This window comes from Tamandua tetradactyla, chromosome 7, assembly GCF_023851605.1.
Source record: "Tamandua tetradactyla isolate mTamTet1 chromosome 7, mTamTet1.pri, whole genome shotgun sequence".
NCBI classification, from domain to species: domain Eukaryota; kingdom Metazoa; phylum Chordata; class Mammalia; order Pilosa; family Myrmecophagidae; genus Tamandua; species Tamandua tetradactyla.
Genome location: NC_135333.1, coordinates 40793507 through 40809704, shown reverse-complemented (window position 1 = coordinate 40809704; position 16198 = coordinate 40793507). Strand labels below are relative to the sequence as shown.

The 16198-nt window shown below is 43.9% G+C and overlaps 1 protein-coding gene across 1 annotated transcript; it reads left to right on the top strand.

Moving 5' to 3' along the window:
* Nucleotides 1–4809: 4809 nt before the first annotated feature.
* PKDREJ (polycystin family receptor for egg jelly) lies at nucleotides 4810–12583 on the top strand. Its single transcript, XM_077169174.1, has one exon. It carries the CDS (start codon nucleotides 4847–4849, stop codon nucleotides 11744–11746), a length of 6900 nt encoding a protein of 2299 aa, XP_077025289.1. The 5' UTR covers nucleotides 4810–4846; the 3' UTR covers nucleotides 11747–12583.
* The last annotated feature ends 3615 nt before the right edge of the window (nucleotides 12584–16198 follow it).

Sequence of the window (16198 nt, the reverse complement as noted above, 5' to 3'; positions counted from 1 at the left end):
AAAGGATGTGGAGTTCCTCTTTGGGTTAATGAGAAAGTTTTGGTAATGGATGGTGGTGATGGGAGTACAATCTTGTTAACCTAATTAGTGTCACTGTATTGTACACACAAAAGTGGTTAAAATGGGAAATTTTGTATTGTATATTTATATTATATATATTATATATTGTATATTGTATTACCACAACAAAAATTTTTAAGAATTTTTATTAATAAAACCAATCAACATACAATATGAACATTCCTTTTTTTCCATCACATAGTTGTATATTCATCATTGTGATAATTTCTTAGAACATTTGCACCAATTCAGAAAAAGAAATAAAAAGAAAAAAAATCATACATACCACATCTTTACCCCTCCCTTTCATTGATCACTAGCATTTCAATCTACTAAATTTATTTTAACATTTGTTCCCCCTATTGTTTATTTTTAATCCATATGTTTTACTCATCTGTCCATAAGGTAGATAAAAGAAGCATCAGACACAAGGTTTTCACAATCACATAGTCACGTTGCAAAAGCTGTATCATTATACAATCATCTTCAAGAAACATGTCTGTTGGAACACAGCTCTACATTTTCAGGCAGTTCCCTCCAGCCTCTCCATTACACCTTAACTGAAAATCATATTATATCTATATAATGCATAAGAATACCCTCCAAGATAGCCTCTCGACTCTGTCTAGAATCTCTCAGCCACTGACACTTTATTTTGTCTCATGTCTCTCTTTCCCTTTTTGGTCATGAAGGTTTTCTCAATCCCTTGGTGCTGAGTTCCAGCTCATTCTAGGGTTTCCGTCTCACGTTGCCGGGAAGGTCCACACTCCTGGGAGTCATGACCTACGAAGAGAGGGAGAGGGCAGTGAGTATGCTTGTTGTGTTGGCTGAGAGAGAGAGGCCAATCTGAGCAACAGAAGAGGTTCTCTTGGGGGTGATTCTTAGGCCTAATTTTAAGTAGGCTTAGTCTATCCTTTGTGGGGTTAAGTTTCATATGAACAAACCCCAAGATTGGGGGCTCAGCCCTTTGCTTTGGTTGTTCCCAACACTTGTGAAAATATCAAGAATTCTCCACTTGAGGAAGTTGAATTTTACCCCTTTCTCACCATTTTAAAAAAGGAATGAAGTACTGATACAAGTTACAACATGGATGAACCTTGAAAACATTATGCTAAGTATAGGAAGCCAGCACAAAATGACACATATTGTATGGTCCCATTTATATGAAATATCCAGGACTGGCAAATCCACAGAGACCAAAAGTAGATTAAGGGTTGCCAGAGGCTGGGGGTTGGGGGGAATGGGGAGTGATTGCTTAATGGGTATAGGTTTCTTTTTGGGGTGAAGAAAATGTTTTGAACTAGATAGAAGTGATAGTTGTACAACCATTTAGTACAATTTGTGAATGTACTAAATGCCACTGAATTGTACACTTTCAAATGGTTAGTTTTATGGTATGTGAACTTAATAAACAAAACGATTGTCTTGATTACTGTGTTTTCTGGCATCCCTTTAAATTTTGTGCCCGTGGCGAGAAACTCCCCCCTCCCCCCCAGCCAGGTTTGAATTGGTCAAACCTGGGAGAACCATCTGGTGGTACCTGGGTGGTAAAAGTGAAGATGCCCATCTACCGACACTCAGCCATCCCACTCATGTACAAAGAGCAGACCCCACAAATACCAAGAATAAAACTGGGTGGCGGGAGGCTCCCACAGCCCACAGTGAGGGGCCGGCCGCCCCCACAGGGCCCCATGAACAAGCCTCATCCAGCACCCTCTTCAGAGTGGAGATTGAAGAAGTAGGCCAGGAGAGTCTTTGGAAACCACTGTCAGTAGGAGATGGCATTTCCCCTCCCCTCACCCTTACCTCTGCGAGTGACCAGGCCTTCCTGGAGGCCCCCTGACCTTCAGCCCAAAGGGCCTGGGGTCAATGGCAGCGGCTCTGATGAAGGCCACTCAAATCTAAAATCCAGGGTCAGCTTCATGGATGAGCATCCTGTACAGTTGTACAGGTTCCCACACTAAGAAGGGCCCACACTTGGTTTAATGCTCTGCTGCTGCCATCTTGAAATTCTTAATACGTTTTGGCTAAGGACGCTGAATTTTCAATTTGCACACCCACTAATTATGTAGCCAGTTCTGCTGACAATAATCCACTAACAAACGCCACCTTTTCTGAGTCCCGCCAGCACTCCCTGCCTCCACCACCACCCCAAATCAAGCGCGTCTCACTTATGTTCTGTTTGTCTATCCAGCAGGCAGGCCTATCCTTGTGATTAGGCTGGTCCCCTCCTAATTGATCTCCCTTCTTCAGCCCCTGCCCACCTACCATCTATTTCCCACACATCAAAGTGAAAATCTGATCAAGTCCCTTCCCAGCTCAAAACCCTGTATTGGCTTCCCAATCCACTCAAAATAAAATTTGAAAATCTCACCACGGCCTACAAGACCCTACATGCTCTGGTCTTTGGCCATCTCTCCAACTCCGTCTCCTACCATTCACTCTCCTCACTCCAGCCACACTACTAACTCTCTTTCTCTTTCCTGCCTCTGTGCTTTTGTGCTTATATAAGAGTGCTATTCCCTAGTTCTTTGGAAGTCCTGCTCCCTCATTTCATGCAGACCTGCTGGCTCCCTAACTCTACTAAATCATCCCCATTCCTATCTCTCACCCTGCCTTCTTTTCCTTCATACAACTCATTATACCTAAAGTCATATACATTTTAGCTTTCTTTGAATTTTTTATTGTCTCTCATCCACACTATAATGGAAGATCCAAGAGTACCAGGACTAGGACTAATTCATAGAAAAATACCTGGCACATAGTAGGTGATCAAGAAATATATATGGAATGATTAATGCTAAATGAATTAATTGGGACTGAGGGAACAAAAAACAGGGGGGGATAATCAGACAGCAAATAATAACTAGGTTGGCCCTAAATCCAACCATTATCAATAATTACATTAAATGTTGATAGCTTTAATACTTCAATTAAAAGGCAGAAACTAACAGTTATATGTTGCCTACAAAAAAAAACAGTTTAAATATAAAGACATAGATAAGTTGAAAATAAAGGTATGACAAAAGATATGCCATATAAACAGAAACAAGAAGGGTAGTGTGATGTGGCAGTTTGAAAGGATTATGTACCCTAGAAAAGCCATGTTTTAATCCTGATCCATCTTGTGGAGGCAGCTGTTTCTTTTAAACCCTATTCAGTACTGTAGGTTGGAAACTTAGATTATCTACACGGAGATGTGACACACATGATTGTGGTTATTAATCTTTGATGAGAGGGAGATGTGACTCCACCCATTCCAGGTGTGTCTTGATTAATCAGTTAACTAAAATCCTTTAAAGGGAAACATTTTGGAAAAAGCTTTATAGCCACCAGAGATGCTAGAGCCCACACAGCCAGAGACCCTTGGAGATGAAGAAGGAAAAGGCCCATAGTGGAGATTCAAGAAACAAGAAGCTTGGAGAGAACGTTAGCAGATGTCGCCATGTTCACCATGTGCCTTCTCAGTTGAGAGAAAAACCCTGAACATCATCAGCCGTTCTTGAGTGAAGGAAACCTCTTGTTGGTGCCTACATTTGGACATTTCTATAGCCTTGCTTTAGATGGGACATTTTCATGGTCTTTGAACTGTGGTCTTGCAACTTAATAAATTCCCCCTTTTAAAAGCCATTCTGTTTCTGGTATATGGCATTTCAGCAGCTAGCAACCTAGAACATGTGGCAATTTTTACATCAGGTAAAACATACTTTGAAACAAAGAGTATTACCAGAGATAAAGAGAGATATATAATAATTATTAAATAATTACAAAGAGAGAAATTCTTCAGGAAGATAAAACTGCATATGTAAACATACCTAACAGAGTCCCAACAGATATGAGGTAAAATTGACAGAATAAAAGAATGAAATAGATTATTCTACAATAACAGTGGGAGATACTAATACCCTCTCTCAGCAATTTATAAAACTAGACAAGAACCCAGAAAAGACATAAAAGACTTGAACACTACCAACCACCTTGATCTAATGGATGTCCATGGAGCACTCCACTTGACCACAGCAGAACACCCATTCTTTTTAAGTGCAGGTGGAACATTTCACACTGACACCATTTCACAGGCCTTGAAACAAGTTTCAGTACATTCAAAAGGATAAAAACCATGCAGAATGTGTTTTCTGAACACAACGGAATTAGAAATCTATAATCATAAGGTATCTTTAAACACTTCACATATCCAGAAATTAAAAATAATTTCTAAATAATTTCCAGGGTGAAAGCCAAAACACAAAGGAAATTAAAATATTTTGAACTGAATAATAACAAAAATACAATAAATATGAGGGATGCAGTAAAGCAATGTTTGCTGGGAAACATACAGCTTTAAAGGCAAAAAGGAAATGACCTAATGTTTCACTTTAAGAAACTAGAAAACAAAGAGCAAAGTAAATCCAAGTAAGAAATTCAAAGTCAGACCTCCCTGTTTGTACAGAGAGATCACGGGTCCTCTCCATTTCCACCGTTTTGTAACTGGTTTTCCAGAAGGGATGGGATTCCTCCTACCGGGCCCTCTTGGTGCGTCAGGAAACTGAGCCGAATTCAATCCCTGATCCGCGGGGCCTCCACACGCGTGGGAATCCGGCGTCCGCAGCCTTGCCCGGTGTCCTCTCCCCACCCGCACCCACCCCATCCCCGCTGGTCCCCGGACTCCCGCAACGTCCCCTTCCCCGCTGCCCGCAAAACCCCCGCGACCCGGCAGTCCTCGCGACCCCGCGACCGTTGGGCCCGCGCCTCCTGGGGCGCTCCCAGGTTCCCACAGGCGGGCGCCATGCGGCCTGGGCCCGCGCTCCTCCTCCTCAGCCTGGGCCTCGGCCCGGGCCTGGGCTGCCTCCCACCGGCCCCGGCTGATCGGGGGGCCCGAGCCGCCATCGCCGGGACGCCCGCCTCGCCAGAGGGTCAGTCCTGCTTCCCGGTGTGGGGCGAAGCCGCCAAGCTGGGCTCACTGTGGGGCGCCCTGGGCTTCGGAGTGCTGGGCGGCCGCGCCCACCTCAGCCTGCAGCCCCGCACGGCCCCGGAGGGCGGCGTCCTCCTGAGCGGCCGCCGCAACCTCTATTTCTGCGGTGGCGGGGGCTCCCGGTTGGGCCGCGACCTGTCCCTGCGGCCCCCCGGCCCCGGGCGGCTGCGCTGTCGGGCCTCGACGGGGCCGCGCTGGTACTGCCTCCGCGTGCACGTCCTGCTCCGGGCCCGCCGCGCCCTCGGGAGGCCTGCGGCGCCCACAGACGTCGACGTGCACCTCTCGGCGCCCCAGGGCCGGGTCTGCCTGCTGTGGTCCGCGCTCCTGCGGCACGGGCTCCGGCCCCTGGAATGGACTTTCCACCTCGGGCTGCTCGGGCCTGGGGAAACGCGACTCTACCGCGATGCCACCTCTGCCGCGCGCTTCACTGCACGCTCCATCCTGCCTTTGGGCCCCAACTCCTCCGCGGGCTTTGTGGCCCAAACCAGTTGTCCTACAGACGGACCCAAGCCTGTTATTCTAGAAGCCGTCAACGGGCACACTTCCAAAGCCATGGAGTCAAAAGTGTCCTGTCAGCTGAAACCCTGTCTGATCAACCAGGTAAAGATCAATATGGACAAAAACCTATCTCATGTGCGGTTGACCAGGAAGACGGAAGCTACCATCAACGCCACCGTGGAGATTGACTGCCTAAGCGCCCTCGTCATCGATCAGTATTGGCAGATCTTTTCTGTGTCTCCTACTTTCTCTGAGCCCGACTGGGCTAACCCTCTGGATGTGCCACAACTCCAGACCAAGAAAAACTCATCATCTATACATATCCCCAAGTCTTCTCTACCTTTGGGGTTTTATGTGTTTAATTTCATAGTATCCATTATTACAAGTGATCCCGGAATGCAAGTGGTCAAAGACTCAGATTACATTCATGTAGAGATTTTTAGAAGTCTTCTGAACGCAGTTATTCTTGGGGATTCCAACATAATAATGAATTTCACAGACAGGCTGGTTCTGGATGGAACAATGTCCTCTGATCCAGATGCAGACAACCCATTAGAGGGACTCAATTTTTTTTGGTACTGTACCACAAATTCCAGAAACTATGGTAAAGATAATATAACAGTGATGAGCAAGGAAGTTTGTCACCCACAGCAGACTAATCTGAGGTGGACAGGTGTGACTGGCCCTGTACTAACACTTCTGCCAGAAACACTTCAAGGTCACCGAGTATATTTTTTTAGAATGTTAATACAGAAGAGTGATAGGAAAGCTTTTTCTGATCGAAGAGTCCAGGTGCTCCAAGGACCAGCACCTTCAGCAAAAATTTCATGTATCGAAAATTGTAATAGCCATTTACTCATATCAGATAGGTTTTCTCTGTTCTTAAATTGCACAAATTGTGCAACAAGCCGCGTATTCTATGAATGGTCAGTCTTGTCGCCTTTAGATCATGAGATACTATTTGACTGGGCAAAGCACACTGCCACAGGGAGGAGTGGTGCTTATGTATCTGTAAAAGCTTTTGCTTTTAGGTATTTTAATGAAGTCAGGCTTAAGATGTCTGTCCATCTAGCCACCTGGGGTGGCGTGAGCTTATACTTCAGGTATTCCTTTATTATTAACCAAGTTCCAAAAATCGGAGAATGCAAAATTGATCCAGCTAAGGGAATTGCAATTTATACTAAATTTGTTGTCCATTGTAGTAATTTTACAGATAAGAACATCCCTCTTACATATAAAATGATAGTTTCTGATTTGCAAGGTGTTAGTGAAATAAGTTCTGTAAAAGAGAACACCTTGGGAGCCACCCTGTATTTGGGAACTGAGTCTACAACACCCTCTTTTTTTCTCCCTGTTGGGGTGTTGGCCAATCACTATGCCGTGAAGTTGTATGTTCAGGTGTTTGACTCTCTGGGAGCTTTCTCTCAGGTGACTTTGTACGCCACTGTACATTCTCCTACTGATAAAAACTCACCAAGGACTGTGTTGAGTGAGTTACTCAATTTCACTATGGGATCGAATTCACTGCTGTCTTCTTTGCTTCAAAAGCAGGAGTTTTTATCTGCAGGTTATTTAATATACGTAGTAGCCTCTGTTTTGAATAGCATGAAGCCTGAATTAATTCCCCAAGCTGACAAAGCCAATCTCCGAGAACACCTTGTCAACCAGTCCTTCAATCTTCCTGCAACCACTTTGGTGGAAATAAACCAGATGGTTATGACTATTACTGAATTATCCCAGAAAGGTTCTGAATTCACCCAAGTTGCTCAGAAACTTGTCCAAGTGAGGCTAAGGCAAGCAAGTCAAGCACTCCAAAAGTATCAGCAAGGAGATAAAAGCTTTCATTCCGAACAAATAGAAATTGTGAGCACTGGAATATCAACTAGTTTGTCCAATCTCCTTAACATGACTTCTTATCATGAGGTTTTTCAACCTCCTTTTGAAATACTAGAATCTATAGCAGACACAATCTTGCTTTGTAAAGTGCCAGAGAATGAAATGACTGTAGTGAGGACCCCCAATTTTAACATGTACTTAAAGAAAATTGAAAAGTGGGATGTTACCAACTTCTTAAAAAATGAGACACACTGCCGAAATTGTTTTTACCCAATATTGAATGTAAGCACTGCTCCCGATTTGCCTGCAAATGCCCTAATCTCTACGATGACTTGTGAATTTGTAAATGACCCCTTTCCTTGGTTAAGTTATGGGCAAAACATTTCGACAGAGGTGGTTGGATTTAGAATGACAGGCGTCAAAGCCAATGGTGACATGATGGAGACCACACCTGATGCAGTGGAAGTCCACCTCATCAGAAAACACTTAACCTTCGCAGCTTTCAACCTCACAGTGGGCCCCAACAACAAGCGCGATGAGGTTGACGAGTCCTTGAAAAAGACAACAGGGGCATTCCACTTTGAAGTGGACAGTGGCGCAGTGAGGGAGGTGTTGGTCCACATTGTGACCGAAGTGACCGTGTTGTTCCAGGCACTGGTGTATGTAGGAGGCCACGTGTCCCCCACTGCTCTGGTTGCCACTTTCCTCGTGCCCCACGACATGCCCCCGACTGCCAACCAGAGTGGCCTGTTTGACCCACCCTGTGCAGTGAAGCACGCACGTGTGGTTTGCCTTCCGCAGTCCCTGCTGCAAGTGATGGCTCAGCACAGCAACTCGCCCAGGTATGTCATATCCATGGTTCTGCAGGCACCTCGATTCGTCATGAAGCCCAATGACAAGCTAGTGAGAATTTCTCTTTTCAGCGTTCACTGCTTGGACATGTATGGGATCCAGAGTGAATGGAGAGAAGATAGTTGCATTCTTGGAGAGCACACCTCCTGGGACAGAGTGCACTGTATCTGCAAGAACACAGCAAGGGCCAAGCGGCAGCTCGACCCTGCAAATCAGGCCAGCTTTCAGTTGCATATACGCTTCCTGACAGCCACAGTGTTTGTGATGCCTAATCACGTGGATCTCCAGTTAGAGGTGATCAGGAACGTTCATCAGAACCCTGTCACCCTCCTCACAGTGCTTTTTATTATGCTCATGTACATAGCCCTGGCTTTCTGGGCCTTGCACAAAGATGAAACGGACCAGTTTCTTAGGGAACATGTGATAGTTCTACCCGATAACGATCCTTACGATAGCACATGCTACCTGGTCACTATTTTTACAGGAAGTCGTTGCGGGTCTGGGACCAGGGCCAATGTCTTTATCCAACTTATGGGGACAGAGAGTATCAGTGATGTGCATTGCATAAGCCATCCACAGTATACAACTCTGTATCGAGGAAGTGTCAATACTTTCCTCCTAACGACAAAAAGTGACTTGGGAGAACTCCATTCCATTCATGTGTGGCACAACAATGAGGGCAGAGCGCCCAGTTGGTACTTAAGTAGAATCAAAGTGGAAAATCTGTTTAGCAGATGTATTTGGCTGTTCATTTGCCAGAAATGGCTTTCTGTTGACACCTCTTTGGACAGAATATTTCATGTTACCCACCCAGATGAGCCTCTAACCAGGAAGGACTTTTTCTTTATAGATGCCATTAACAGGCTAGGGAAAAGTCACATGTGGTTCTCTATTTTTGCCAGTGTTGTTAGTAAACCATTCAATAGACTCCAAAGATTGTCTTGTTGTTTGGCATTGTTGCTATCCTCTCTTCTTTGTAATATTATGTTTTTTAATCTGAATCAACAAGAAGAAACTGAATTCAATGGGGCACACTACATCAGATCAATGGTGATTGGAATTGAAAGTGCCTTAATTACAGTTCCTGTGCAATTAATAGTAAGCTTTTTGTTCATCTATTCCCAAAAGAAGCCTCCTCAAGTCAATCTAGATGAGGTATCTCCTAAGGAGTATCCCCTGATGGCAGAACAAAATGTCTACTGGGAAGAACATTTGGAAAAGTGGTATGCTCATGAAATCACCCAGGAACATGCCAGTGAGGCTGAGAACTTCTCATCTGGGAAGAAGAAACTTGGACTTCCTAAAGCGTCCGTCAAGGTAACCTTCAAAACACAAAGCAAGCTCAAGAAAGTCCCACAGACCACCAGGACAGTGACAGATTCCAATAACAGCAACAGAGGAGACACTCGGGACATGCCTTCTGAAGCATTCCCTTTCCAGCAGAAACCTGAGCCCCCTGAAGAAAAGCCCATGATTCTTCTTCCCTGGTGGTGTGTTTACATAGCATGGTTCTTGGTTTTTGCCATATCGAGTGTATCATCATTTTTTATTGTATTTTATGGACTGACTTATGGCTATGGCAAATCATTAGAATGGCTCTTTGCATCTTTTTGCTCATTCTCTCAGTCAATTTTTCTGCTGCAGCCACTTAAAATTATACTCCAGTCAGGTTTCAGAACACATCAGCCCAGGTACTGTAAAAACCTTTCTTGGGCAACCAAGTATCATTACGCTGAGCTCAAGCTGCAGGGCATGAAGAGGGATCCGAGTGACATGCATGCACTCCATCAGCACATTATGCAAGTCCGAGGCTCAAGGATGTACCAGCCCCTCACAGAAGATGAAATCAGAATATTCCTAAGAAAGAAGAGGATCAAGAGGAGAGCTGTCCTGTTCCTGAGCTACATCCTAACCCACTTCATCTTTCTAGCCCTCCTGTTGACCCTTGTCACCCTGCTGCACTCCACCAACAGCTTTTACTATAACCAGTTTATTCACGATCAGTTCTCTGTGGAGCTCGCTACAGTGACGAGGCTGGAGCACATTTACAGGTGGCTAAACAGAGTCCTTCTGCCATTGTTTCACAATAACCTGAATCCAACATTTCTCCTCGACAGCTCATCTAAAATCCTTGGCCTTCCATTGATGCGGCAAATCAGAGCCAAGTCCGGTGGAAAAGCGTGTCTGCCAGCCAAAATATTGATGCCAAACAGCATCAGAAAGGAAATCCACTGTCAGCCCAAGTATGGTATTGACCCAGAAGACACAAAAAACTATTCTAGCTCTTGGAATGAAGTGGGTGGGCGGGCTGCCCATAAGGATACCAACGGGTTTACTTATAAGCCGCAAGAAAAGAAATGGGTGTATTATTCTTATGGACTGTTCCATACCTATGGATCAGGAGGGTATGTCTTCTATTTTTTTCCAGAACAGCAGCAGTTTAATTCCACAGTGAGACTCAGGGAACTCCAAGGAAGCAACTGGCTTGATGAGAAGACATGGGCCGTGATCTTGGAACTCACAACTTTTAACCCAGATGCAAATCTGTTCTGTAGCATTTCTGTCATATTCGAGGTGTCTCAGTTAGGGGTTGTAAACACAAGTATATCCGTGTACTCTTTCTCACTTCCTGAATTCAACCGAAAAGCTTCAGTAGAAATCTACTTGTACCTGGCCATTCTCATTTTTTTTTTTGCCTATATTGTCGATGAGGGCTATATCATTCTGCATGAAGGAGCCTCCTACCTGCAAAGTGTGTATAATTTACTCAACTTTGCTTTAAAATGCATATTTACTGTCTTGATTGTGCTTTTTTTCAGGAAACACTTCTTGACCACTGGTGTGATTCAATTTTACTTGTCCAACCCTGAGGACTTCATACCATTTCATGCAGTTTCTCACATAGATCACATCATGAGGATAATTTTAGGTTTCCTGTTATTTCTGACCATTCTGAAAACCCTCAGGTATTCCAGATTCTTCTACGATGTGCGACTGGCTCAGAGGGCCATCCAAACTGCCCTTCCTGGCATCTGCCACATGGCCTTGGTGGTGTCTGTGTATTTCTTTGTGTACATGGCCTTTGGCTACCTGGTGTTCGGCCAGCACGAGTGGAACTACAGTAACTTGATTCATGCCACTCAGACAATCTTCTCCTATTGTGTGTCAGCTTTCCAGAACACTAAATTTTCCAATAACAGGGTTCTTGGGGTTCTGTTCCTCTCCTCTTTTATGCTGGTGATGATCTGCATCTTGATCAACTTGTTTCAGGCAGTGATTTTGTCTTCCTATGAGGAAATGAAACAGCCCGTGTATGAGGAACCCTCAGACGAGGTAGAGGCCATCACCTACCTGTGTCGTAAGCTACAGACTGTGTTTCGCCATCTGACCTGCCAATCTAGGGCCAAAGATGAGCCTGAGTTCTTCAGTGACATGCTCTATGGGCAGCCAGAGAAGAACAGCCACAGGTATCTGGGGCTGAAGACCAGAAACATTAACGGGAAGAAAATGGTTTACCTTGTAGTTTGATTGATGATGGTTTCAGGAGCTATCCAGGTTTTGTTCTCTAGTGCTAAAATGGCCCCATTGTGCTTTCTCTCCAAATCCTGCACAGTGCACACCTCATGCATGGCAGAATAGCCCTGCTCTTGACCTCTGTTCTCTGGAGCCTGAAAGGAGTGCATCTGAGTGTTGTGTAGTCTCTGCAGAGAGAGGATTGCTGGATGGAGTTCCCCTTATAGGGGTATCACATATGACTCCTGGTACAGAGGTAGCCCTGATTTCTTTGGTGCCTGCAGCAGTTTAGAGAGCTCAGAACCACTACTTTTGGGAACCGAATTTGGAGTTCAGCACTGAGGAGGTCCCACCCCGGGAGTAGCATTTTCCTGCAGCTCCTCTGTTCAGCCCAGGCTGGAAGCCAAGGGGCTCCTGGTTCCCTGCAGAGCCCCAGACCCCTCAGCCCTGCTAGGAATTGCAGTCTTGGTCCTCTTGCTAGGGAATGCAGGGATGGGAGCCAGGAGTCAGAAGTCTGAGGCTTCCCGTTTATTTCTTAAGTCCATAGCAAGTTAAAGATGTAAAATGTAGTAACCTTTTCTGACCGAGAGGCATGGCTTTTGTTCAACAAAAAAAGAGGTGTGTGTGAATTCATATTGAAATATAGTAAATGTTACATATATTGACTATAGCACAAAAAACATCCAGGATTTAGGCATTTGGGGGTTTATGGCATGGTTGATTATTTAAGAACAATGATGAAAATCTGGCTCGTTGTTTAAGAGAACCGTTATCTTTTCACTCAGAAGCATGTCCATCTATGTGGATGCAACTTTAAACTCTATCAGAATAAAATGTGAAATTCTTCTGTGAGGCTGGCAGAGATTTCTGAGTGAGAGGCTCCCCAGAGGGCCAGAAAAGGGAGACAGCTAAATCAGGCATTCATTATCCATTGCTAGGCCCCTTATAACCCATTGCTGCATTGGGATCTCCACAATACACATACATTTTTTATTGTATTCCCTAAGGGAATGTCTGCAAAGCTGGAGTAAGGACTGGTTCTATCTGCCAGGTGGGAAAATGAAGAGGTTTAATGACTCACTCCCAGGTCAGTTAAAGGGTGGGTGTCGGAAAGTCAGATCTGGCCTTTCCAACTCCCCTGGTAGGGGGGGCTGGGGGGCATCCTGGCCCGTGGGTTCTGACTAGAGCACACTTTCATATCCAGCATCCCTCTTCACCACTTGACTTCTGAGTAGGTTGAGAAAAAAGATCAAACTTGGGACCAGGTAATTCCTTTTTACTCAGAGAAGCCAGTAGGTGATCTGGTCAAATGCACTAGATCTTTGACCCACAGAACAAAGCAGCTTAACCCACCAATTGTAGGCAACGCTGGTGTGCCTCACCTTGGAGCTGCAAAGACTGATGACAGCTGTTCTTCCAAAATTTACCAATCTGCTGAAGGCACTGCCCCTCCCCAGGGGCCCAGACAGGCTCAGGCTTCCACTGGCTGGCTTCCCTTTACAGGAGGCAAGCACCAGCGCTGGAAAGAAGTGTTCCCTGATGACATAGCCAATGCAGGTAGTACCTCTGACTTGGAGCTACGCAGCAGGAGAACATCAGAGTTATAAATGCAGGGCCTAGTGCGCAGTCCCAGCCACAGAGGCCTCAGGGAGTCCCAGGTGATGGGAGAACCAGGAGAGGTGGTCCAGGAGCAAGCTCTTAAGGAGGGCCAAGTAAGGACCAGGGCCAGCCAGCTGTGGTTCCTGCCAAGGGAGACAAGACTCAACTCCTGAGGTAAAAATATATATCCAGCAATCAAGGGACTTTTTCCATTATTCATTTTGACAAAGGGCAGTGTGCTGGGGGTCTTCTTACAACCTGATAGAGCAATGAATGACACATACTTACACAGTTTAGAAATTGAGTGATGCCAACAATATCATCAGGAAGACAAGAATCTAATAAGACAAATCAAAATGATGGATTTCTTTTAAAGGTTATTTTCACAGAACATGGTAACAATTTCTAAAGAGTCTTTGAAGACTCTTTCATTCTAATCATACTTCCAAGGGTAAGGTTGTATTTCCAACAAGTTGTCAGCAGTCATGAATATCTTCCCTGGTCTCTCCATCATATAAGAAACCAAGATGAAAATTCTTGGTTTTGTTCTCAATTTAGTCCCGTATTAACTCAGTTTCAACAAGTTTTATATGTGGAGCTACCCCTCCATCTGTAGTTACAGGGGAGAGGAGACATGCTTTTCCTGTATCTCTTTTTCATTATAAAGACTTGCATTTTGAAGGCCTATTTCTATGGAATTGAGTTAGTTAGCACTAAAAGCAAAAAGCAAGCCTTTAGACCTCAATTTTACTGACAGAAATGGAGAAAGGGATGAATAGCATTGTATTTAATAGTGAAATGAGGTGCAGAAGGAATAAACCTTCGACAGTACCCCTCTTTGTCTCCTTAGTAGTATCTTCTCTCAGATTTTAGTCTGCATTCAACTCTTACTCTCAATTTTCAGATTTTCTTTCACAGTCACAAGGAACAATAGATTTCATAAGGTACAATATTTGTTCCATATTGCAATTAAAAAGCTTGTAATGTGTTCTTTTAAGAGCATATTTATGTAGCATTTAATATGTATTTCTATAAAATTTAAGCAATGAATTTTCCCAGCAAGGCCATCCCTAACACCTGTGGGGTCCAGGGCGGGAGTGTAAACAGAAGTTAACATACCATATGTCTTAATATTTAAAGTTTTTAAACAAGCTTACTAACTGCTACACAAAACATGCTATGTCCACCTACCTTGACAAATATACCTTATAAAGGGACAAAATAAAAAATAGCTTTACGTGTAAAGTTATGATTTTATATAGCTGAAAACTGGCAAAATATCAACAATAACTGAATTTAATTATTATTGTGCACCTCTGAGTGTTCTTGATGGGTCATTGATGCTTGGGTGAGTTATAAAGACATACATAGTCCATGTATTATTAGTCCATAAAAAATGTTCTTGCCTTCGCTTCTGAAAATTCATGAGTTCGTGTATTACAGATTGAATTGTGTCCCCCAGAAAGACATGTTCACATCCTAACTCCTGATCCTGTGAATGTGAACATATTTGTAAGTAGGATTTTTGAAGATGTTATTAGTTAAGGCCAAACTGGATTTATGTGGGTCCTCAATCCAATATGACGAATGTCCTCATAAGCAGAGAAAACTGGACACAGTAAGACACAGACAGACATGTGACAGAGGCAGAGATTCAGTTATGCTACAAGTCAAGGAACCTCACAGATTGTTGGCCACCCACCAGAAGCCGGGGAGAGGCATGGCATTGGTTCTCCCCTTTAAGAGGAAGCACAGCCCTGCCCACACCTTGATTTCAGACTGCTAGCCTCCAGAACAGTGAGACAATAAATTTCTGTGGTTTAAACCAACGAGCCTGTGGCACTTTGTTTCAGCAGCCCTGGCAAACTTAGACATCATTTGATAAAGATCTTCATGTAATTTGTGTTCTGTCAACATTAGTGCCAAATCAGACAACCTTTCCTGGGTAATTATGGTTTGTAAATTGTTTTTAATTATTTCAGTTTGGAGAGATTGCACACTGCTGAGGGAGCAGCAACTGGAATTGTCAATAAAATTTAGCTGTAGATTCAGAATTGAACCATGAATATCAATATCACATTTACACATTGTAAGGAGGGAGTATATGAAAGAGTGTCATTATTGCAGAAAATATTGCAAAACATTTTCATTATATAAATGTTACCATTATTTCACTATTATCACCATTTTTCAAGGGACCATCTGGATCCATATACTTCTGAAGATTTTCTTTCACATTTTTCAATGCTGTTATATTTTGGAGCCCCAGGGACGAGGCTCCCTTTCCGTATTGAGAATAAGTTATTTCACGTAGCCCCCTTCATGATGGGGACAGAAGTTGAAGGTAAGAAGACCTCCTCAGGCAGGAAAAGAATGTACATATGGTATCATAAAGCATTGAAACTCCCCTCCCTCCATCACTCTTGATAACTGATTCCAGACCTGTGTCGTAAGACCCTGCTGAAACTCTATTTTCACATCCTACGGAATGCCTTTGTCCTAAACCCTTATAAGCTGCTCTTTTCACCCCCCACCTTTGTGGAGCCCTGACTTCCATCTTCCAGGTAGCCACCACCTGAAATTATCTTCTCCTGTCCTTATGTCCCAAATAAACCCATGTTAACTCTCTGCCTAGCACGTTCTTTGGTCTTGGGGCTGCTCTGGGTTGGGACAGATATCATAAAGAAAACAATAAATTTCAGTAGGTTGCTCACTTTGTTTACATCTCTCTTCAATAGAGACTTTAACTTGACCTATAATGGCTAAATAGTCTCCATAGGAATTAGTTTATACATGAATCTTCTCCTTAAGAACTCCACCCCAGAAAACATTTCTGTTTCCTAATTTTAATTTTCTTACCTTGTATTT